Source organism: Lampetra planeri, chromosome 29 (genome assembly GCF_965212315.1).
Source record: "Lampetra planeri chromosome 29, kcLamPlan1.2.h2, whole genome shotgun sequence".
In the NCBI taxonomy this organism is placed as follows: domain Eukaryota; kingdom Metazoa; phylum Chordata; class Hyperoartia; order Petromyzontiformes; family Petromyzontidae; genus Lampetra; species Lampetra planeri.
Genome location: NC_136135.1, coordinates 938,140 through 960,701, shown reverse-complemented (window position 1 = coordinate 960,701; position 22,562 = coordinate 938,140). Strand labels below are relative to the sequence as shown.

At 51.0% G+C, this 22,562-nt stretch overlaps 2 protein-coding genes across 3 annotated transcripts in view; both read right to left on the bottom strand.

Moving 5' to 3' along the window:
• Positions 1-8,150, bottom strand: part of LOC144728543 (rho guanine nucleotide exchange factor 11-like) — a 44,059-nt gene extending 35,909 nt beyond the window's left edge. For both annotated transcript variants that reach the window (XM_078608050.1, XM_078608051.1), the window contains exons 1-4: positions 7,851-8,150; positions 5,679-5,761; positions 1,999-2,097; positions 1,128-1,177 (exon numbers count right to left, since the gene is read on the bottom strand). In XM_078608050.1, coding sequence (XP_078464176.1) covers positions 1,128-1,177; positions 1,999-2,097; positions 5,679-5,761; positions 7,851-7,906 — 288 coding nt within the window. In that variant the 5' untranslated portion in view covers positions 7,907-8,150. The remainder of the gene's footprint in view (positions 1-1,127; positions 1,178-1,998; positions 2,098-5,678; positions 5,762-7,850) is intronic.
• A 4,653-nt stretch (positions 8,151-12,803) lies between these two features.
• The window catches only part of CIC (capicua transcriptional repressor), a 29,163-nt gene continuing 19,404 nt past the window's right edge, over positions 12,804-22,562 (bottom strand). The window contains exons 12-13 of the mRNA XM_078608048.1: positions 17,271-17,411; positions 12,804-14,987 (exon numbers count right to left, since the gene is read on the bottom strand). Coding sequence (XP_078464174.1) covers positions 14,755-14,987; positions 17,271-17,411 — 374 coding nt within the window. The 3' untranslated portion in view covers positions 12,804-14,754. The remainder of the gene's footprint in view (positions 14,988-17,270; positions 17,412-22,562) is intronic.

The following is a 22,562-nucleotide window of genomic DNA, read 5'->3' as shown; positions in this document are numbered from 1 at the left end:
TGATGCCAAGAAATGCATTCTCTTCAAGCCAACCACTCTCACGCTAGGGGCTACAACACCCTCGTTTGTTTAACTGTCAGTGCCCGTGCCTCCCTCTCCCGTAGCGTTCCCTCCAACTTTGGATACACGCTACTGTCTTATCGTCAGAATCCTTTATCTCGTCGTCACATCTTGGCCTGCCTTCTCGTTCCTTCGGCCAATGGCAGCAGCTCTCTAGCCACTGTCGGCAACTCCCACACTGGTGGCAGCTCCTCCTCCCTTTATATCTGTCATGCAAATTCCATCTCAAAACGAATTCATAACGTGGCGCAGTTTTCGTGCGGAGGCATGGGGGGTAAACCACAGAGAAGTGGAAAGGCAGCCAGAACCGGCGGCACCAACAATTGCTCGAGCTCTATGGGATGTATGGCCAACTCCTTTGCTCTGGGGAGTGTTAATATCATTGACGATATTAGTGACGGCAGTATTCGTCATCCAATGATGACTCTCAATAGAATAAAATCATCAACCCTGACGACTAATAGTAATAATTTCAACTTGTAACGCACTGCACGGTATTCGCTTACTCTCGAAGAGAGACAACTAAGGAGGTGCGAGGGACCACAGACAAGCAGGAAAGGCAGCAGCCAGGTGGCAGTCTTCTATAGATTAAGTTGTAATCGGCCGAATAATAAGTGTTTACATGTGGATTGAAACCGGAGTACAGGGAGGTAACCCACACCAGGGGGAAACACTCTATCCCACCAAAGACTAAACCATGATTCCAGGCTCAAGTACCAAGTCCGCATAATGACCCAGACTACGATAATTTCTTAACGTCATGAGACTGCATGGCACAGAGGAAACCCCAAGAATAGAGATTGGCTACGTGTGTAATCGTATATATAATTCTCACGGAGTTACTGTATTCTACATTTGGCAGACCCAAGAGATGTCCCATGGTCTGTGTTTTACCACAGTCACATGTGTGCCAGGGCCGTTGGAGAGCAGCCCCACATCCGCACGTTCGCATTTAACCTGCCAAGTCCCATCCAAAAGGGAGGGGGCATCTCCACGCATAAGCCGGCTGAATTAACACCGGCCCTGACCCAACAAACTGCTCATGCCAAGCTCCTCCGTCGAGGCACCTTAATGATGCGGTCTCCCTGCTGTACTCCAGCACGCATGGCCGCGCCATCTGCAAGAGAAATCGCACAAGTGACTACGCTGCCCGAAGAGTAATTCATCACAAAGGGAAACACACACACACACACACCACACATCACAACATCGCAAATACAACCATCACAAATACACCCTGATCAATAAACTGCCCAGACCCAGTGCCGTATGTGTGCACAGTGGTGTGAACGGTCGTATTTTTATAGACGTTCACAAATCCGACCACTTTCACGAACAGTCAGGCGTTCTTAATCTCGCGTAAACTTGCGTGCAAAGAACAATAACACCTTCTCCCTACAGCCAAAGCAGTCGGCGTTTTATTTGTGGCCAGTGACCTTCTTTGTCCGTGGTGGTGTAACCATCATTTTCGAAAAGGTTGTCACACATCTAACATTTTCACAAATCCCCCCTCGGTCCCCAGCGAGTTGAGATATGCGACGTACAGTACGATAACTCTTGTCGCCACTTACTGCAGGTCACATTTAATCTTTTTAAGACATTAAGCATGCATAATCAGCAAACATGTAAGATAAAACCATCACGCACACATGCGGGATTATTTACCGCTTTCCAACATGCGTGCGTATTCACAAGCATTTAATTCACGGTACAGAGGGGACAGAAAGCCGTTAGTGCCAAATGCGTTTGCAGATTTGATAACACGTCCTATTTGCTGATTTGTGTTTCCCAGGTTTCAATGTGTTAATAAAACCGACTATTAAATAAACATCTACACAATTTACCCAGTTCCTACATCAAATTCTGCACCGATTGGCTCTGCTGCACAGGGCACACAAAGGCTCTCGTCTCATATTTAACATACGCTGCACAAGTTACCTTTCCGGACAGACTGCACAAACACGGGGTTGTCTCCGCTGACCGTCAACCCAAAGCCAAACTCGTCTTTTTGGACAATCACGCATCTCTGGACCATTCCTGTATACACACACAAAGACAAGAGATGCCCCCAGCCCACGTATAGCTCTTTAGCAGGATGCTGAGGCACGTGCTGTTAGCGAGCACCTATACGAAGACAGCCACGGTGTGGCTAGCACCAAGCCAGGCCGCGTTTCTGACTCCCCCAGTGCCGATATTTACACAGTGCAACCAGGTACTCGCTCAAGGCCGGGTTCAACTCAGGACTGGTTCGTATATCCAGAACCGACGCTAGCCGCGGACGGGAATCCAACTGGGGTCGTTGGAGTTCGTTGTGCAGTGTGCCAACCCACTGCGCTTCTGTTCCCCACACGCGCGCATGCACAACATCTCCATTAAGACAAGCCGATGACTGCAGTTGGTGCTTGAACCTTAGAGAAGAGTTAAAATAAATCGTACCTTTAGATTAAACGCCCTGTGGTTTAAGTCTTAGGTTACATCTCACCTGCTATGAAGATTTCAGAGTAATTTCTATGCCATGTATACAGAGCCCTATTTGTCAATCCAAAACTGAATGACAGCCTCCCCAAAACAATACGGCTCGCAGGGGTTATCTGGCCATACCTCTTGTCAAGGTGGATTGGATGAGGCATGATGCATAAACGTTGGGTGCATAGTACAGCACAACAATGCATTTCACTGCAAGTCTTCCTGTAAACAAAGTAGCCCCAACATTTTTCTTGTGTACCGTGATCGCTCATGCAAAAAATTTATCAGGCTCAAGTCGGCTTAGCTTCCGAAGACCGGTGAGATTTGGCGCATTCAGTTCTCGGAAGCCAAGCAGGGTGTTCCCCAAATAAATAAGGTGGTAAAGGTGCAGCCCTGCAATTGCTTGCTCAAACTACTGCTGGTAGAATGTCCTCCGTGAGAGGGAGCTCTGGAAAACCCCCTGTATAGAGGGCATTTAGCAAATCTACTTCACACTGACCAGACATCTTGAAAGAGGTGCGATTCCCCCACACTTTACCCCACCACATGCAACCCGCCGGTCAACTAACTGCGGTGACCCCATTTATGCTGCCGTTTGGTGGACAGAGGTGGTGGCAGAGCATTTTCTGAAACATGTCCCACCATTTCAACTGCCCACGTCGGGAGATTAAATTGTACCGGCGACCTGAATCGCAAGTCCCGTGTGCTAACTATTACACCACTGCGGCAGCACCCCGAATGAATTCAACGTGAAAAAAAATCTAAACTTCATCTGCAAAATAACAGTTCATTACTCGCTGAATGACGGCAAAACAGAATAACGTGACAATTCTTACCATAGCTCTGCACATGTGGAGCTGTCATGACAATGGAAAGCCTTCCCATGGTGTCTATGCGGCATCAGCAGCAGCGACGACGACAGCAGAGGCAAGAAAGAAGGATGTAATAGAGTGCGGAGTGCAAACACAGTGTTCAACACAGAGCTGAAGAAAAGACGGACTGTTCCCCACAAACAGACACAAGTGTGGGCAGGCCCAGAAAATGAAACAGCGGCCAGGGCACTCGAGCTTTCTACAAGGCTTGGTTATGTTGTCGTTGCAGTGTTGCAAGGCATATGTACATCCCTTTGTCAATCCGCTCCTGGATAATGGCTTCCTCCTCCTCCTCCCCTCCCCGATCCCATGCCGTGCGACACGTGGGGGGTTATTTGACTGTACTTCACCAGGCTGGTCAATGTGGGTTGTTGAAGGTGGTAGGAAATACTGGTGCAGGAGCATAGAACCGCAGAACACTAGACTCAACACATCCGTCAATAATGCCGTTAAAAGGAAAAATATAGGACGATGTGGGGTGGGGGGAATAAGGAAAACGTGCAATGAAGAAATGCCAGAGTTTACGAATGTGTTGAGTTTTTTGTTATTTGCGCTTGTGCACCACTGCCAAGGCATCATCACCAACTAATTGGTTTAATTTTACAGAATAATGGATTTTTCTGCATTGCCCTTTGCCGACCACCACGTAGCAGTGCCCCACAGCCACCTGTGGCAAACTGGCGTGCATAGTGGTCACCCATTCAAGCGCTATCCAGGCTCAAACCTTGCTTAGCTTCCGAGATCGGGCACTTTCCAGGTGATTTTGTCATAGGCTAACTACAATGTGTAGAACTTCTAGTAACTAATTAAACTAAAGCTTCGTTTGACGTGTAACTGCGGGGAGCACATATGCTCGAACTATACGTGACACTGGGGGAGCAGTAATTTCCCACTCCAACAACGCAATACATCGTCACGATTAAGAGTGGCCAAGTAGATAAAAAAAATGATTTTTTTATATTATATTGTGGTGACGAGTGACCTCTTAGTGGCTGCAGTTGTCCTGTGAATCAATTACGTACGTATCAAAAAACTATTTGATTCTTACATCGGCGATTCCACGCGTGGATCTTGAGCATGATAACATACATTCATCGAAGCCACAAAAAAACTGAACATTTTATCGCGCTAAGAATGGGCATATTATTACATACCAAATAATAATCATTACACACGTACATAGAACACGGCAATTAGAATTGCATTCAGGACTACGACGTGGGGAGGCACCAGATGGAAGTGCAGCACAAGTCATCGTTGTACCGTGCATTTCTGTGCTCCCCGCCTTCACCAACCAGCACTGACTCAGCGTGAAACCCGGTGAAATAAATCCCCATCATCCGTGCAGAGCGGGGAGGCTTTCATCCAGCAGTGGATTGACAAAAAGGAGTCTGCACATGTGCAATCTGCAAGTGCCTTTACTGTATTCCCAGCTCCCCTCTCGCCAACATTCATTCTACGCACGACTGCACCATCTTTTAAAACCAACCCTCATTGCATACACGGCCTGCATGCGTATTAAATTACAGCAGATATTATAGTTACCGTTCATTGCAAGCAATGTAAAATGTTTTAAATTATTATTTCTTAGCAAGTTGCGAGTTGTGTTACGCTTAAAAAAAATAATCATACCAATTATTTACTCAGGTGAAACTAATCGTTTGACATGCGGAACGCACCTCTCACATGTCAGGTTACCCAGTGTGTGTCTGGAGTTGACCAGCCACACAGTTATCCCATTCAGACTCAAGACTTTATATCAGCCCACTGAGCTAAACAGCTCTGTCATAGAGACAACCACAGGCCAAGACCATCAGCAGTGGCGGCAGTTACAAGACATCGCAGGGTGTGAGGCACTCAGGTTTGTCAAGCACATATTTGAATATACACATTATATGATAATTATTTAAATAGGAAATCGTTATTGATTTTCTATTCGAGTCACGTGTGTGGCCAATTCCATTGATGTTTGTTTGGCATTGCGGGAAGAAACTGGAGTGCCCAAAGAAAATAGCTGCATAGGAGGAAATATCACTCCAATTTGAGCACAGTTAAGATTCAATAACACAGATGAGACTCAATCCAGTGAGTTGACCAAATATATCAGTGGACCGCACTCATTGCTGTACTATCATCTATTGTCACCTCAGAGCCCTCAAGTGCCAACACAGTCATTACAGACATTATCAGAAGAAATGTTCTCTTTGCATGAACACACACACACACGCCAACAACATACGGCTAATTAAAGTCTGGTGAATGGCTCGCGATTGCACAAACCTGTGGCGTCCACATCGAAAGAGTAGGACCTCTCCACGCTGACACAGGCCCCTGATCTCCCTTCCACCGGAGGGCCTTCTGGCCTGCAGGCAAAACAACGACGACGCAGGTTCATGGGGTCAGCGCCGGCGGCAGAAGAACGACGACCACGCGTCTCGTCCTAACCACGACGAAAAACTCCAATCGAGATGTCCGGGTCGAAGCATTCAGCCGGCACCGCCAAGACCCCGGGATTCAAATCTGGCCAAGCAGCCGTGAATACGCCGGGTTATCAAGTCTGGCGTGCCGATTGGCCTCAGCGTGGTCGCCAATGACTGAACGCCAAAATCATCACGTTAAGTTTGGTTCTTCACCTTCATTTGGCGGGGTCCCAGCTCTGAGACTTCAACACTTTGGGGTCCATCGCCATGCAATGAGCACTCAGTTAGAGGGCTCCCCTATACCGCCTATAGAGGCCTTGTGGAGTGTGCGGGGTGAGGCGTGTGTGGGGTGAGGCATGTGTGGGGTGAGGCGTGTGTGGGGTGAGCGGCGTGTGTGGGGTGAGGCATGTGTGGGGTGAGGCATGTGCGGGGTGAGGCGTGTGTGGGGTGAGGCATGTGTGGGGTGAGGCTTGTGTGGGGTGAGGCGTGTGTGGGGTGAGCGGCGTGTGGGAGTGTGGGGTGTTGGGTGTGTGGGGTGAGGCGTGTGTGGGGTGAGGAGGTGAGGGAGTGTGGGGTGTGTGGGGTGAGGGGGGTGGGGAGTGTGGGGTGAGGGGGGTGGGATGTGTGGGGTTAGGGTGTGTGGGGTGAAGGGGTGTGTGGGGTGAGGGGTGTGTGGGGTGAGGGGTGTGTGGGGTGAGGGGTGTGTGGGGTGAGGGGTGTGTGGGGTGAGGGGTGTGTGGGGTGAGGGGTGTGTCGTGTGGGGTGAGAGGGTGTGGGTGGTGTGTGGGGTTAGGGGGTGTGGGGTGAGGGGTGTGTAGTGTGGGGTGAGGGTGTGTGGGGTGAGGCGTGTGTGGGGTGTGGCGTGCGTGGGGTGAGGGGGTGTGGGTGGTGTGTGGGGTTAGGGGGTGAGGGGTGCGTGGGGTGAGGGTGTGTGTGGGGTGTGTGGGGTGAGGGGTGTGTAGTGTGGGGTGAGGGGGTGAGGGGTGTGTGGGGTGAGGGTGTGGGGTGAGGGGGTGTGGGTGGTGTGTGGGGTTAGGGGGTGAGGGGTGCGTGGGGTGAGGGTGTGTGTGGGGTGTGTGGGGTGTGTGGGGTGAGGGGTGTGTAGTGTGGGGTGAGGGGGTGAGGGGTGTGTGGGGTGAGGGGTGTGTGGGGTGAGGGGTGTGTGGGGTGAGGGGTGTGTGGGGTGAGGGGTGTGTGGGGTGAGGGGTGTGTGGGGTGAGGGGTGTGTGGGGTGAGGGGTGTGTGGGGTGAGGGTGTGTGTGGGGTGTGTGGGGTGAGGGGTGTGTGGGGTGTGGAGTGAGGGGTGTGTGGGGTGTGGAGTGAGGGGTGTGTGGGGTGAGGATGTGTGGGGTGCGGGGTGTGTGGGGTGTGTGGTGAGGTGTATGGTTGAGATTTAGTGTACATCACGAGCTGTATCTATCTCTGTAGTTCAACGTGTCCATGTTTCTCACGATATCCACCACTGTTTATCTTTCCGTACAAATGTCCCTGTTTATTCATCGCTTTGTGTCTGTCTCACTGTGTTTCTATTCATCTCTGTGTCTCTCTCCACTTGTCTAACTATAGCTCAATGGCTCTGTGTGTCTCTCTGTTGCTGTATCTGTCCCTTGTTTGTCTCTGTCCTCGTCCGACTGCCTCTGTTTATCCCTCCAGCTCACGGTCTCGCTCTCCGCGCGTCCCTGCATCCCACTACATTACTATCCTTCTCTGCGAATCTCTCCTAATCTCTTAAGTTTATCTCTACGCCAGTTTATTATATTAATCTCTTGTGTTTCTGTTGTTGAGATTTCGCCCCTCACTCAGGCGAGGCCTCCGCTAGGCCCGCTCCGTCTCCACGTCTCCTCTTCGAACTCCCACCAAGACTCTCTTCCTCCTTCGCTCTCGCTAGCTCTCTCGTATTCAGAGCAGACGAACAACGCCGAGACGGAACAAGCGAACAAACATGCCAGGAGTTGAGAAGGCAGAGAGGAAACAAGAGATGGACGGACGTACAGACGGGGCAGAGTTTGTAGGCCCAACCCCCCACCCTTACCTGGCGCCGCCCGGGTCCGAGGCGAGGCTCATGGGCGGCCGCGTCGCCTCACTCATGCGACCTCGGGGCTCATGGATATCCTGACGATCTCCTTCACGGTCTCCTGGTGTGCGCGTGTGTGCGAGCGTCTCTCCTCCTGCCCCTCCGTCTTCTTCTGCACCTCGTCACGCCTCCTCGTCGCGCCTCCTCATCTCCCGTGACGGAGGAAGCGGCCGTGAGCGGCGGCGGCGGGGGAGGACGCAGCGAGCGAGCGATGGAGCGAGCGGGACCCGTCTCGAGCGGTCCGCCTCGGCGCCTCGCGGGAGGTGCAGCGCCCCCCCTAGCGGTGCACGACTCGGACGGACAGAAGCTACCCGGTGTCCACCATCTAACTCTCTGCTGTCCACCTCCCGGTGTCCACCACCTCCCGGTGTCCACGGCGTCTCTCTGCTGTCCGCCTCCCGGTGTCCACCGTCTCTCTGCTGTCCACCTCCCGGTGTCCACCTCCCGGTGTCCACCGTCTCTCTGCTGTCCACCTCCCGGTGTCCACCTCCCGGTGTCCACCGTCTCTCTGCTGTCCACCTCCCGGTGTCCACCTCCTGGTGTCCACCTCCCGGTGTCCACCGTCTCTCTACTGTCCACCTCCTGGTGTCCACCGTCTCTCTGCTGTCCACCTCCCGGTGTCCACCTCCCGATGTCCACCGTCTCTCTGCTGTCCACCTTCATATCCACCTCCCGATGTCCACCGTCTCTCTACTGTCCACCTCCCGGTGTCCACCTCCCGATGTCCACCGTCTCTCTGCTGTCCACCTCCCGGTGTCCACCTCCCGGTGTCCACCTCCTGGTGTCCACCGTCTCTCTGCTGTCCACCTTCATATCCACCTCCCAGTGTCCACCGTCTCTCTGCTGTCCACCTTCACATCCACCTCCCGATGTCCATCGTCTCTCTACTGTCCACCTCCCGGTGTCCACCTCCCGATGTCCACCTCCTGGTGTCCACCTCTCGATGTCCACCGTCTCTCTGTTGTCCACCTTCACATCCACCTCCCAGTGTCCACCGATGAGTCAGACGCCCATCGGGATAGAGTCATCCTGTTAGGTGACTTGAATGCCCAAGTGGATCATGACGCAGGCACCTGGGTCGGAAGGCATGAGCCAGATCAGCTCAATAATAACGGAAGGAAGTTGCTTGACTTATGTGCAGCCCATGGGCTTGTAATTATGAACACGCTGTTCCGACATCGGCGCAACCATACAACATCATGGATGCACACCGGGTCCAAGCAAGAACATCTGATGGACTATATAATTATGGACGAGCGGATCCGGGCCCATGTCCTTGACACCAGGACCTACTGTGGAGCTAATCTGCCCACTGACCATCGACTTGTCATCTGTAAGATGCGCCTGCCATTCTTCCACTCCGGTGGTGGGTGTCCATATAGGACCCCATTCAAACCCACAGTGGCTTGCTTGGTCTCAGCTCGCTGAGGATAGTTGCAAGCGGGAATTTCAACATCGATTGCAGCTGGAGTTGGCATCGTCCCCCCTCCTTCTGATGCGGAGGGGAAATGGGTGAGGTTCAGGACTGTGGCTCATGCAGCTTCAAGGGCTGCATTGGGTATGCGGTCCAGACCTCCCCAGAGGCCCTGGCTGAAGGAGGAGGTGTTCCGGCTGGTTGAGATTAAAGAACAGGACCACTCCCGCCGTCTACAGCATCCAACATCGGAGAATGAGGAGGCTTTCCGCAGCCTTTGCTCGGAGATTCGGAGAGCCGTATGTCCCTATTAGGATGAGTGGTGGGCACGGGTTGCTGAGGAGATGGAATGTGCCTCAGTAGTCCAACATCACTATTTAATTCCATTTAAAAAGTAACTTGCAGCACCTCACCTATCACTATCCTTAAGGGAAAGAACGGCAATCCAATCTCCGACCCCCAGGAACAGGCCTGCAGTTTTGCAGAACATTTTTTTTAGGTCTTGGAGAAGGGGAATTCCCTCAGCCCAGACAACATCGTGGGGCAAGGTGGGGACGACGACCCTGTTAGGGCTGCAGTGCCTTAATTTGCCATCATTGGACTGCAGAATCAGAATATCCATACTGCAGGAGGAATCCGATGAGCTATAAAGCTCTCTTTTAGCCCCGCCCACCCCCCCCAACACGTTCCACTCATTGGCTTCCACATTCAGATAAGCCCCTCCCCCTTCCCCCCCCTTAGACTTGTATTTAAGAGCTTGACTCTTGGAATTTTGCCTCACTTGATACAGTAAATCTAGCTGTGACGGTCCCACCTGATGACGAAGACTTGTGTTGCCTCCGCAACGTCGTGATTTATTATTTTATTTCTATTATTTTTATTACCTACGTAACTTACCCGAAAAACCAAAGAGTATAAAGCTCTTTTTTCACAAATGTCCAGTAGGGGCACGGGGTTAAGAACGTTACAACAACATGAAGTACAACAACACGACAGTAGTGCAAGCACAAGCAAGGTAAACAATCACCCAAACACATCTGCAGGATCGATACAAGTTCGGCCTTGGTGAGATTTGACATTCGGGCAGGCGCGGTTCGTGACCGCCACTGGGGGGCGTTGGGGCACCGCCCCACCAAACAGCTGGAGCTGAGAAATGATTTTTCAAATAATAAAAAATACTTCTCTATAAATTATTTCGTTGTGTTTAACATTATTTTTTATATGATTATTTCAACGTGAATTGCCTAATAAAGATAACATTTTAAGTTGTTCACTTGATAAACCCCTGCAACAATCTGATGCGCGCTGCCTCGGGGTGGGAGGTCTCGGGGCGTCTTTGAAGGCGACCCCCGAGCGAGAGATTCCCATTGGCTCGTGGCGATGATCTCCGCGTGGAGCCACGTCACTCGAGACCCATCAGGGCCGTGACGTCACAACGCGAAGTTGCGCTGTGCAGATGGAGCAGCTCACGGGCCACACGCTCTGGGAGGAAACAGCAATTAGCGATGGCAGCAGACGAAGAATTATCCACGGACGCTGTTGAGTCATTCTTAAATATTCAATTTGAAAGGATGAAAAGATTGTGTAGTGTGGGCTTGAGGGTCATGGGAACAGCATTTGAGTGCTTTGTTTCGTATTTTTTTTTTATAAACGCCTACCAATGAACACGACGAGGTTTTTCTTAATTAGAACATCGTCCTTTCAGAGGTCACTCACAACAGCCCCAACAAGTGGACATGTCACGGACCGCCGCTGGAGTTCGAGACGTATTTGTTGCGATTTCTCCATTGGCAGAGCGCCGACGGCAGTGGTCGACTCTACGGTCCATGGTTTTGAGAGGGGCTGCATGGACGGTCGCGCTGTGGTTTGCCTTATATTTACCATTCATGGAAATGTGTGCATCGGCTTGTTGATGTTGTGATGTGGTTGATGGTTCCACCCGTGGAATGCCGAGGCAATGAGGTTGCGATGTTTGGGGTCTCGAGCGAGGCGTTGTTATTCTGTCCGGTCCGCATTGTTACCACTCTGTTCGCCAGCGGTCTTCCCGGATCTGGTTCGAGATTCCGGGATGGCGAGACAGCTCATTCCCAGAAGGGGGGTGGAGGGTTCATTGTCGAGGTCTTGGTTGATGATGGGTGGGGGTGGTTGTCGTTGGCACTAAAACATATAAAATCATTTGCAGTTTGCACGTCTCTGCGGCTATTTGGTGGAGGAACATTCACCATAACAGCCGGGGGGAATGGTCTCGGTTTTATCGTTTCAGTTCGGATCCACAGTGCGTTAGGGGCCTTCCAGCCGTCCATAAATGACGTCACGCGATTTTGGACGATTTTTGAACACCCCCCCCCTTCGTCACAGTCAGACCCCCCCCTAAAATATGACGTCACAAAGCTCTGCCCTCCCCCCCAAATAAAACATGCTTCAAATCGCTTTAAACTATTGTCATTGTAGTGCGTATTTAATGTGGCGCAGCACTCTGATGTTGTAGGAGAAAACAATTAGTATTTATTTAAAGTTGCGCATTTTGATGTGACGTCACATTTCTTACCCCCCCCCCCTCACACATCGTCTGACCCCCCCCCCCATAGGTGCGTGACGTCATTTATGGACGGCCCCTTATTTGTGCACCTAGCAGCTTTGTATCCGAGCGAGAGTGCGGTAGTTCGTAGATCAGCCGAGGTACCCCAGAGCTCGTTGCTGCAAGTTTCTAAACTACTCACGTTCATGAAATGAGAAATGTTTAAGTTAAGCAATTTGAGTTAGCAGTGGCTAGAAACACATGGATTAGAGAACGTTTGCAAGTTAGGGGCATCTTATGGAGTGTTCAGATAGGTAAGCGGACTTGTCCCGTGATCTCATTACTTACCTGACAAGACTTACTAGTAGCAAACGTAGCATGTGCTACGGGCTCCACACTTTCAAGGACCCCGCATGAAATGATTTCAAGCTATCAATTCCGGTTCAGTGATTCTGCACTTGCTCTATTGCTATAGTACTATACTGCCTTCAACTTTTATGAACGACTGGGCGTTTAAGGTTAGCGATTTGTTGTATTATACGGCTGTATAGCAAATGAAAAAATACAATGATTTTACTATGCAAGTAAGACATTTATGTTTTAATGTGTTTATGTATTTATGGTCCCTTTATAACATATGCTACAGGCCCCACACTCGCTTAATCCGGCACTCGGGGGGGGGAGTGGAGTCTCACCTGTTCCATGTGGCGTTGGCTGGACGGGAGGCAACGGGCGGAGCTTGACGGTGGCATCATCATCCGCGTCACACTGGACGTGGCTGGAGGGGGTTTCCTAACTTCGGGAGGCTGTATGTTTGGAGCAGCTACCATTTATTTTTGAAGGGTTCCAAGTAATCAACCACAGAAAAAGTAGTCGATTGTAAGGTTCGGTAAGTTAATTGAATAATCATCCCAGCTCAAGTTTATTTACAACATCCACTTTGTGTATTCCTCCACTCGGACACGGGCACGCGGCGAAACTAGCTCGATAACTTTATTACTATGTTGAATTAAGCGGTACATTACTTCCAAAGATACCTTCACAAGCACACAAGAGCGTAGTAATGTATTCAGCGAGCGTTAGCTGGGGGGGGGAATTCGTTTACATTGCGGACTAACATCTCTATGCTGCCCGCATCAACACGATTTTTAAGAATACAAGTTTGCCATTTTATTATCATATATAGCTATCGTACATACACCATCATCATAAAGCAGATTTTGTGAACCATTCCCACGGCCATTCTGCCAACAAAGGAGTGGGTGTCCTGTGGTTCTTTCATCGGAGTGTATGGGGGAGGTGCAATGAACGGGGCGGCACAAGTTCGGGCACGCTAATGAGCAAACGCCGCCATCGCCAGCCACCTTGTCCACAACAATGCCATCAAAGAGCATTCACTCCCATGCCAATCACTGAGCGTCGTGGGTGTCCAGACACCCCACAACACTTTTAAATATGGCAAAGACACCCGCAAAATATTGTGCCCCTGGTCAGCACACACAGACACAAGAGCACACAACAAACTCAGTCAGCACACACGTGTGGTCAACACACATTCACACAACGCACAGCCGGCACACATGTAAGGTCAGTGCACAGTCAGCACAACAGACATTTACTCGGTACAGTGATTCAGTCGGCACACACATTCAGTCGCACACGCACACACGACAGATACCGCCAGCTTCCAAAGTGTTGCTGCGCCCTTGATTCCACCAACCACAACAGTACAGCATCGTACAGGTTGCACAGGCAGGTCCCCCTACCAAGCAGCACGCACACACACACTCTCTTTGCCGATTGCACTGGGTAATGCTGTGACCGATTGCACAGCGAAGTCCACCAGGGAGTACGACGTTTTCCATTGCACTGGTATAACCGGGGCTCACCCTACGCGCAAGACACAATAGGGTCCACCCCGCTGCGGGAAGAAATTTTTGGGATACACAGGCCAAGTCCACCAAGAGGAATCCCTCCAGCTGAGAGAATATCCAGGCCCTCTTATGTGGCGACTGGGTGTCAGGCGATAACAACCCGAAAAAGACCGAGTCTACGAAGTCCTCGGCCACCAATAACACGCAGTACATGTCGCATATCCAACCGTCACGTATCATCCACCGCGACCAATTCACAGCCCAAAACCCAGTGCCGAACTGCAGCATGGCGCGTCAATTTTTATAGATGGTCACAAATCCAACCTCTTTTTGCGCGAGGTCAACTCGCGAAAATTTGCTCACTTTTAAAGCACAGTAAAAGCAATTTCCCGACAGTTAAAAGCAGTTTGGGCTGCACTTTTTTGTCCAGTGACCTACCTGTGCACGATGGTGTAAACTGTGGTTTACTATAGACATTCACATATCCGACTTTTTCACATATCTGCCCATACCTCCGTCCCAAGCGAATCGGATAAGCGACGTTATACTGCCTACCTCTATCACAGTACTAGGCAATACGGCAATGTGTGAACGACTTGGCACGGGCGTTTGGGAGCCAAAACTGCGTCAAACCCTGCCTTGCATCGTTTTCACAGTTGAAAATAAAAATTCCGCTGTGGAATTTCCCAGCAAAAAAAAAAGAACAAGCTATTCGAACAACACAGGGCACAAAAAAATACAAAACTGAAACGAGGCTGCACAAAACGGTCTAATTTTTTGTAAAATAGTTATTTGTAAAATAACTAGTCATGTAAAACAACGAGCCGTGTAAAAGAACTTGCCATTCTTATTAAGTTCACAGCATCAAAAGCATCACCCCCCCCCAACCCTGCCATCAGTTCCATTTGATCACAGCTTAACAAATATATTTCTGTGAACACAAATAACATATCTGGTTTTACAAAGAAACACGAAAACGGAATATATTTGAAACCACCCTTACACAGTCACTCGCATTACAAGAACAGCAGCAACAACAGCAGCAGCATGGTCCCATCACGGAGACTCCGGCAAAAAATCCATCTGTACTGGCGGCTGTAATGCATGCTGGGAGTGCTCATCTGGCAGGGCTCCAAGTATCGTTGGGGCGGATGCCACCACGGCCTGCGTGTCCGTGCTGCTTGCCGTCTGCATGATCTTCTGCCGGACCTCGCGGATCTTGAGTTGCAGGCAAGACTTGGTTGGGAAGATCTCGGCGTGCTTCAGCTGGAAGGCGGACGTGGCATGCGCTGAGCAAGAAGGGAAGGGAATTACGAGAGGGAACGTCAAAAGTTGGGTCCGTGATCGCAAACACAAACCGCAAATAAGCCATTCAATCATTGTCTGTATATTGAGCCTTTTTCACACCGTATGAGTCAACGATGCTAAGCGGAGGTACAATAAACTCAATACAAAAAGCGCACAGATATCATCTTGCAGACGTGCTTCTCATCATTTGCAGAAAGCATTGGGGGGTTGTGTTCCTTACCAAACTGTTCCCACAGTGATCAGGCAAGGCTTGTCCACCTGACACCCCGAAGCCACATGGCAGCAGTAGGCAATGATGGCTATGCTGGACAGGTATCACTCGATTTGCAAACGTTCGGTTTACAAAATGTCGCGTTAACGCAATTGAAAACATTTTGTATACTTTTCGATGTACGAAATCTAATTTCCGCGTTAACGAAATGTCACACGGTACGGGCCATGAGATCAAACTAGAATCACCAGGGTGGCTGCGTCATCCATCTGTGACAGCATCACGGTGTCCATACAGTGCAACAGTAACGCCTCCACATCGCAGTTCCAGTTATTCCAACATTAAGATATTTCGGTGAATTCCCTGTCTTGTGAAAAGTGATATAGGTAGATATTATTAAGTTAGGAGTGGAGTTGGAATGACTGTCCAAAACACATCCTTAATTTTTTGTATTAAATGGGAAAGGCCATTTCGATTTACGAATGTTTAAGAACACATACCTTTTGTAAATCGAGGGGTACCTGTGCTGATAATTTCTAAGATAAAACGCGCTATAGACTTGTCTCGTTGGCCAGCTGCTGCTGCTGCCACAAATCTGGCAATGTGGTGACGTCACTTGACGTGCAAGGCATGATGGGAGGAGAGATTTGGTCCTCTTCGCACATTTCGCCATCAAGATATCACCTTTTGTGTGCATTATCAAATTTGCAGATGCGACCGACACAAATACGCGCGATGGGTACACAATCAGCAATTATGAGGACAAGGTGTTAAAGCAGCCGTGCGCTCTTGTAGGCGAACACAGCTAACGCTGGCACCTCAAACGGTAAACCACTGCATACTACAAAAGACACGCGATTCCACGCCGCACTTCCGCGTAGATGGGCGGCATTACACCCCGTTCATTGTAAACCGTGTTTTTGTATCTCCTATTTGGGTGTTTGCATCGTTTGTTGTTGTAACGTTCCGACTCCGTGTTCCTTCTGGACATCTGTGAAAAAGAGCTTTGAACCTCATCGGATTCCTCCTCCAGTATAAATACATTTTACGATTCTGATCACCATCCACACTCAATGTGTTCACGTCACACACTGGCGCCACAGACCTAAATATATATATTTTTTAAATTCTGATTCTGAAATGTCAGCTGCTTCCCTTGACACACCACCAAACCTGTAATTTGACACCAGATAGGTCCTTGGCTACTAATTAACAAGGCGGCACTATGCAGTTTGGATGGAAGCCAAACGAATAGCTGAGCACCCAGCCCTCTTGACCCACCACCCATGGTGGCTACGCCTCGCTACGTTCACCAATCGTCGCCAGTCTAATACAACTGAAGTCTCTGCAACGCCGCACGCTTCCGATTGGTGGTCAGGTCCCACGCGACTTAGAGCTACCGTGAATCCTGCCTTCATTATGTAATCGTGCAGTATTTATGTAATCCTGTTTCACTTGCCTCTCCCTCAATGTACATTGTTTAGAGATGCGGTTGCATTTTAAATGCTAGACAAATCCACATTGTGTTGTTTTGACTCAGACAGACACCCATATGCCAACGAGAGTGCTCTGTATATAAAATAATTATGCCCACTTTTTATGGCCAGGTAGCTCAGCAGTAAAGCTAGCTAGCCAATGTTTTCAGTCTAAATCCTTGGTCGGGGGTTGACTCAGCCCATCATCCCTCCAGGGTCGATATAATCAGTACCACTTTGTGGAGAAGTCAACAGTCGTCCTATGTATAGACTCTCCCCGACCATAAGAAGGTGGAATTCCACCGTTGGCTCAGGGCTGCAAACAGGAGATGAACACCAACGCAAAGCTGGGCAGAAAATAATTTTGCCTGTTTCCGAACGTCGTCTTTAGATGAGGTCCCATTTGGATGCGATGTGATTCCACACTGTTGTATTCATTGACTTACATAAGAGACCCAGTTGCCCACATTGAGACCCGTGGACTTGCATAGAGAACTATGAGTGCCTCGCTCTCTTTCTGCTTGTGTACGTCTCGTTGAGATGCGAGTGCACGCGGCGTGCTGTGCTGTGCGTCGCACCGGAGGGGAAGAAGCCATGCTCGTGGAAGAGCTGCATGACGAGGGCGCGCCGCGTGTCCAGCGTGCGACGCAGTGACGAGTATGCCGTCTTGTCCTGGTCCAGGTCCCCACCGCCCTCCGAGCCCTCCGAGCCTTGCGATCCTGGCATCGCGGGCGACACACACACACGCAATGATGACAAAGGTCCTCCCGTGTAGCCTACACAGAATGTTTGGGCAAGTGCTGTTAGCGAGCACCTATTTAAGGTCAGCATGGTGCACGGGGGGGTGGGCGGCAAGCAGCACGCATGGCCGCTTTTGTTTCCCCAGTACCGGTCCCAGTGTAAGACCCACATGCGAGCGCGCACACACGCACACACACACGTACAAACCAACGTACGTATGCATGCACGTGCGGGCACAAGTTAAACCCAAGGCACGTGTCGTCCCCGTGCAGTTAAATGCATTCAAATCTTTCGCCCTGGCAAGGTAAAACCTCTTGAAGGTGGACTATGAATTCCACACAACAGATAAGTACAGGGCTTTAGAACTGCTAGTGTATATAAATGCATGCCATGATTCTGCCACGCGGAGCTTAATTAGTGCAGGAGCCATGTGCCGGTTGAAGTTTTTGTTTCTTTATTTGCAGAATTATTTAGGGAGGTCATCCGGTTTTAGCCAAAATTCTGGCTTACTCACGTCTGGATTAAAGAGGTTTCACTGACCAAATCACCAGGAAGTAAGCAGGGCTGAGACTGGACAAACGACCGCCCTGCACGAACCGGTTTGCACAGGGCATTAAGTGGGCAGCAGAGGGCAGTGCAGCCCAATCCAATGTCACTTCAACATTGGGAGTGTCAGTGCTGCCCACCTTCACCGACCCGCATTGACCAGCATGGTGAAGTAGGGCCGTACGTGTAACCCGTAGCCATAGGCGTGATGGGGAAAACCTGGGGAACCTATTGAGGTTTTTGGTGAAGTGGAAGTAAAAATGTACAGAGGTAGAGAGCCTGATATGGACAGAGAATTATAATGTGATGGAGGGTAAATAAATGTTATAGCAATCGAGAGTGGAGTAGCTTCAGCATCAGGGTACGAATACTCTCACATTGGGTATTCGTGCCCCTGTAGGACAAGGAAGGTGCTGCTGTGTTCCACACAGTCTGCAGGAGTTTCACAGTAGGGGGCGACATTAATGTGTTTTTTTAACCGATCATTTTACGGTCTCGTTTTCAAATTGGCCCAAATTTGGAGTGTGACGCTGGTACACGATGGCCGACTCTTTTCGAATAACCTCAAGGGATCTTTAACGTCCACAGTGAAAGCAGACGTAGCATATCGTTGGGGTTGATACAATCAGTGGCTGATTCGTACTCTCGTGCACACACAAACGCACAACGTGCAGCACACACGGACAAATATCCCTTGTGAAGCCTTAACAGACAGTTGAGGAAAGTGGTGTTAGCGATCAACAATGAAGGGCATCACTGTGGCACACAAGGGGGTACCCACCCCAGCACCATGCCCGGGCACCTTTGTCTCCCCAGTGACGATGTTTACACACCGCACCAGGTACTCAACTGAGGCTGAGCCGACCTAGGGGAGGCCCAGGGTCAGTTAAAATGATCAGCACTGCTGTTAGCCATGAGCGGGAATCGAACTCGGGTCGCCGGGTTCGTAACGCAGCGTGCTAACTGCTACAACACCGCTCCACATACACGCACACACACACACATACACACACATACACACACATACACACACACACACATACACGCACATACACACACATACACACACATACACACACACACATACACGCACATACACACGCATACACACACACACATACACACACATACACACACATACACACACATACACACACATACAGACACATACAGACACATACACACACATACACACACATACACACACACACACACGCATACACGCACATACACACACATACACACACAACAACCGCCATTCGCCACTAAGTGGCGGTGACGTCACCACGACGCTTGTGCCAGGCCATGTGCACCCTGAGGCCACGTGAAGTGTCGAACGCCCGCTGGCAGGAGGTCACGGGGCAGACCCAGGTGCCACGGGTCGACTGACCGAGATGACCGAGACGAGTGGCTGATGCACCACCTGTGCCCCCTACTGTGCCAACTTGCTGTGCTTTAGCCACCCAGCGCTCCGCTCGTTGTTGTGAGCGTCGCTCCTCCGCCCTCCGTTGTTGTTGGAGGGCGACTGCCTCCAACTGCCCAGTAGCGTCCTTCACGAGCCTCCTCCACTGAGGCCGATCTTGACACCGCTGGTACCAGTCATCGGCAAGTCCACTCAGCTCCACGTCCTCCTGTACCACATCACTCCATCTCTTCTCTAGCCCGTGCCGCGCCCGTTTAGCCCCCTCGATCCGGCCGAACAAAAGCTGTTTAGGCATGCGGTGGCTGGGCATGCGGGCTACATGACCCAGCCAACGCAGCCTTGCCTGCCGGAGGAGCTCACTGATAGGACTTTGCCCAGATCTTTCAAGGACTTGTGAGCTCCTCACACAATCCAGCCTGGTTAAACCCAGGATGGATCGTAGGCAGGCCAGCCTAAATGTTTCCAACCGGCGAAGATGCTCCACTAGGGGGGTCCACGTTTCGCAAGCGTAGAGAAGGGAGGGAATGACCGTGGCCGAGAAGACCTGAAGCTTCGTGCGGAGCGACAGACCAGGTAGCTTCCACACAGCGTTACGCAACCGATGAAAAGATATTGCCGCTCGACTGATTCGGAGTGAGACCTCTGCTGATAAACTGGAGCCGGTCATAAGCACACTGCCCAGGTATGGGAAACTCTCCACTCTCTCCACAACTGCCCCATCACCGATTGGGAGTTGTGGGGGTGGAGTGCCAGATGGTACAAAATACCCAGGCAGGTGCTTAGTTTTGGTGGGGCTGATGGTAAGGCCCCACCTCTTAGTGGCACGCTCCAGTCTCAGCAGCAGCGTCTCCAACTCCTCTTCTGAATGAGCAGCTATTACCAAATCATCGGCATACATAACGTGGTTGACCAATAGGGAGCCATCCCTTGATCGCACCCGGGCGTCGATCAGCCTCCCATTATATCTGTACCAAATGGTAATTCCCCCGGTACAGCTATTGAAGGCTTCACGAACTACGCAGTCGAAATAGATGTTAAATAATGTGGGAGCCAGAGGACATCCCTGTCGCACCCCAAGGTGTACAGGGAAAGGCTCCGACTCCCGGCCACGTAGTTTTACCCGGGCCCGCTCACCATCATGAAGGTCCTTAATGATCGTGAGCAGAGGGTCAGGGACTCCGAAAGCACGAAGAACAACCCAGAGCCCAGTCCGACTGATGGTATCATAGGCCTTGACCAGGTCAATAAAGCAGAGATGTAGGTCTTTTTGGAATTCCCTACACCTCTGCTGTAGCAGACGGACAGAAAATATGGCATCTGTGCAGGACCGCCCTTTCCTGAAACCGCATTGGGGCTCCGCAAGCCTCTCCTCAGCGTGCCTAGCAAGGCGATGTTGAATAATCCTTGCCAGGACCTTACCCGGCACACTGAGGAGTGAGATGCCCCTGTAGTTGTTACAGTCGGTACGGTCCCCCTTCTTAAAGAGGGGGACCACCAGGGCATCCTTCCAGTCCTGCGGAACCCGTCCAGTGGTCCAGACTGTTGTTATGATGTCATATAGGGCAGTCTGTGCACAAACGCCACCCTCCCTCAGCATTTCGCTTGGGAGATCATCTCTGCCCGGTGCCTTCCCTGGTCTCAGACTCCGGATCGCCCTCAGTACTTCCTCAACAGCTGGTACCTCAGCCAGCCACTCACAGGGGGTGACCTCTTCCAATATTTGAGGCACCGCAGCCTCAGCAGGGTTATCCCCACTTTGTGCCATGATGTTTTCCTGGCTGAGAGATTTTCCCTCCCCCAGGACCTCACAGAAATGCTCAGCAAATCTGCAAACCAGTTCCTGGGGGTCGGAGATTGGATCACCGTTTTTTCCTCTAATGATGGTAATAGGTGTGGCGCTGCAGGTTACTTTTTTGATGGAGTTAAATAGTGATTTGTGATCACGGGCCACTGAGGCAGACTCCATCTCCTCAGCAACCCGCGACCACCACCCATCCTTACAGCGCCTTACGGCTCTCCGAACCTCCGAGCGAAGGCTGCGGTAAACCTCCTCATTCTCTGACGTGGGATGCTGTAGGCGATGAGAGTGGGCCTGTCGCTTTTTCTCAATTAACCTGAACACCTCCTCCGTCAGCCAGGGTTCCCGGGGAGGTCTGGACCGAGTACCCAAAGCAGCCATTGCAGCTGCATGAGTCACAGTCTTAAACCTCGCCCATTTACCCTCGACATCAGGTGGAGTGGGGGACGATGCCAACCCCAGCTGCAAGCGATGATGAAATTCTCGCTTGCAACTTTCATCAGCTAACTTAGACCAGGCCACTTTTGGTTGGAATGGGATCCTGGGTGTACACCCACCACCGGAGTGGAAGAATGGCAGGCGCATCTTACAGATGACTAGTCGATGGTCAGAGGGCAGATCAGCTCCACGGTAGGTCCTGGTGTCAAGGACATGGGCTCGCATCCGCTGGTCCGTCACTATGTAGTCCAGCAGATGTTCTTGCTTGGACCCGGCATGCATCCATGATGTTGTGTGGATGCGCCGATGCCGGAAGAGCGTGTTGGTAATTACAAGCCCATGGGCTGCACAAAAATCTAGCAGCCTCCTACCGTTATTATTGAGCTGATCTGGCCCATGCCTTCCAATCACTCCAGACCAGGTGCCAGCATCATGACCAACTCGGGCATTGAAGTCACCCAACAAGATGACTCTGTCCCGAGTGGCCACTTTAGCCAGCACCTGTGACAGGAGGTCATAGAAAGCGTCCGACTCATCGGCTTTGCCTGCATCCCTCCACGGATGTTCGTCTTCGGTGGGGGCATAAGTAACCACGACCACCACTCCTCGCCTCTGGTTGATGGGAAGGCGAGCCCAAAGTATCCTGGGGCTTACAGCTTCCCACACCTCACCGCCACGCTCCCACGCCCCCTTCATTCTTTTGTTCAGAAGAAGAGCCACACCCTGTTGTTTGGCAGTCTCCTGCCCCGAGTAGAGGACTGTCCACCCCTCATGGTGGCAGGAGCCAGAACCGGTCCACCGGACCTCCTGAATGCCACAGAGATCCAGGCGGTACCGGTCCAGCTCCCGACAGAGGAGTGGCAGCCTCTCCTCCGCAGTGAGCGTTCGAACATTCCACGTGGCCATCCGCAATGGTTTTTCGTT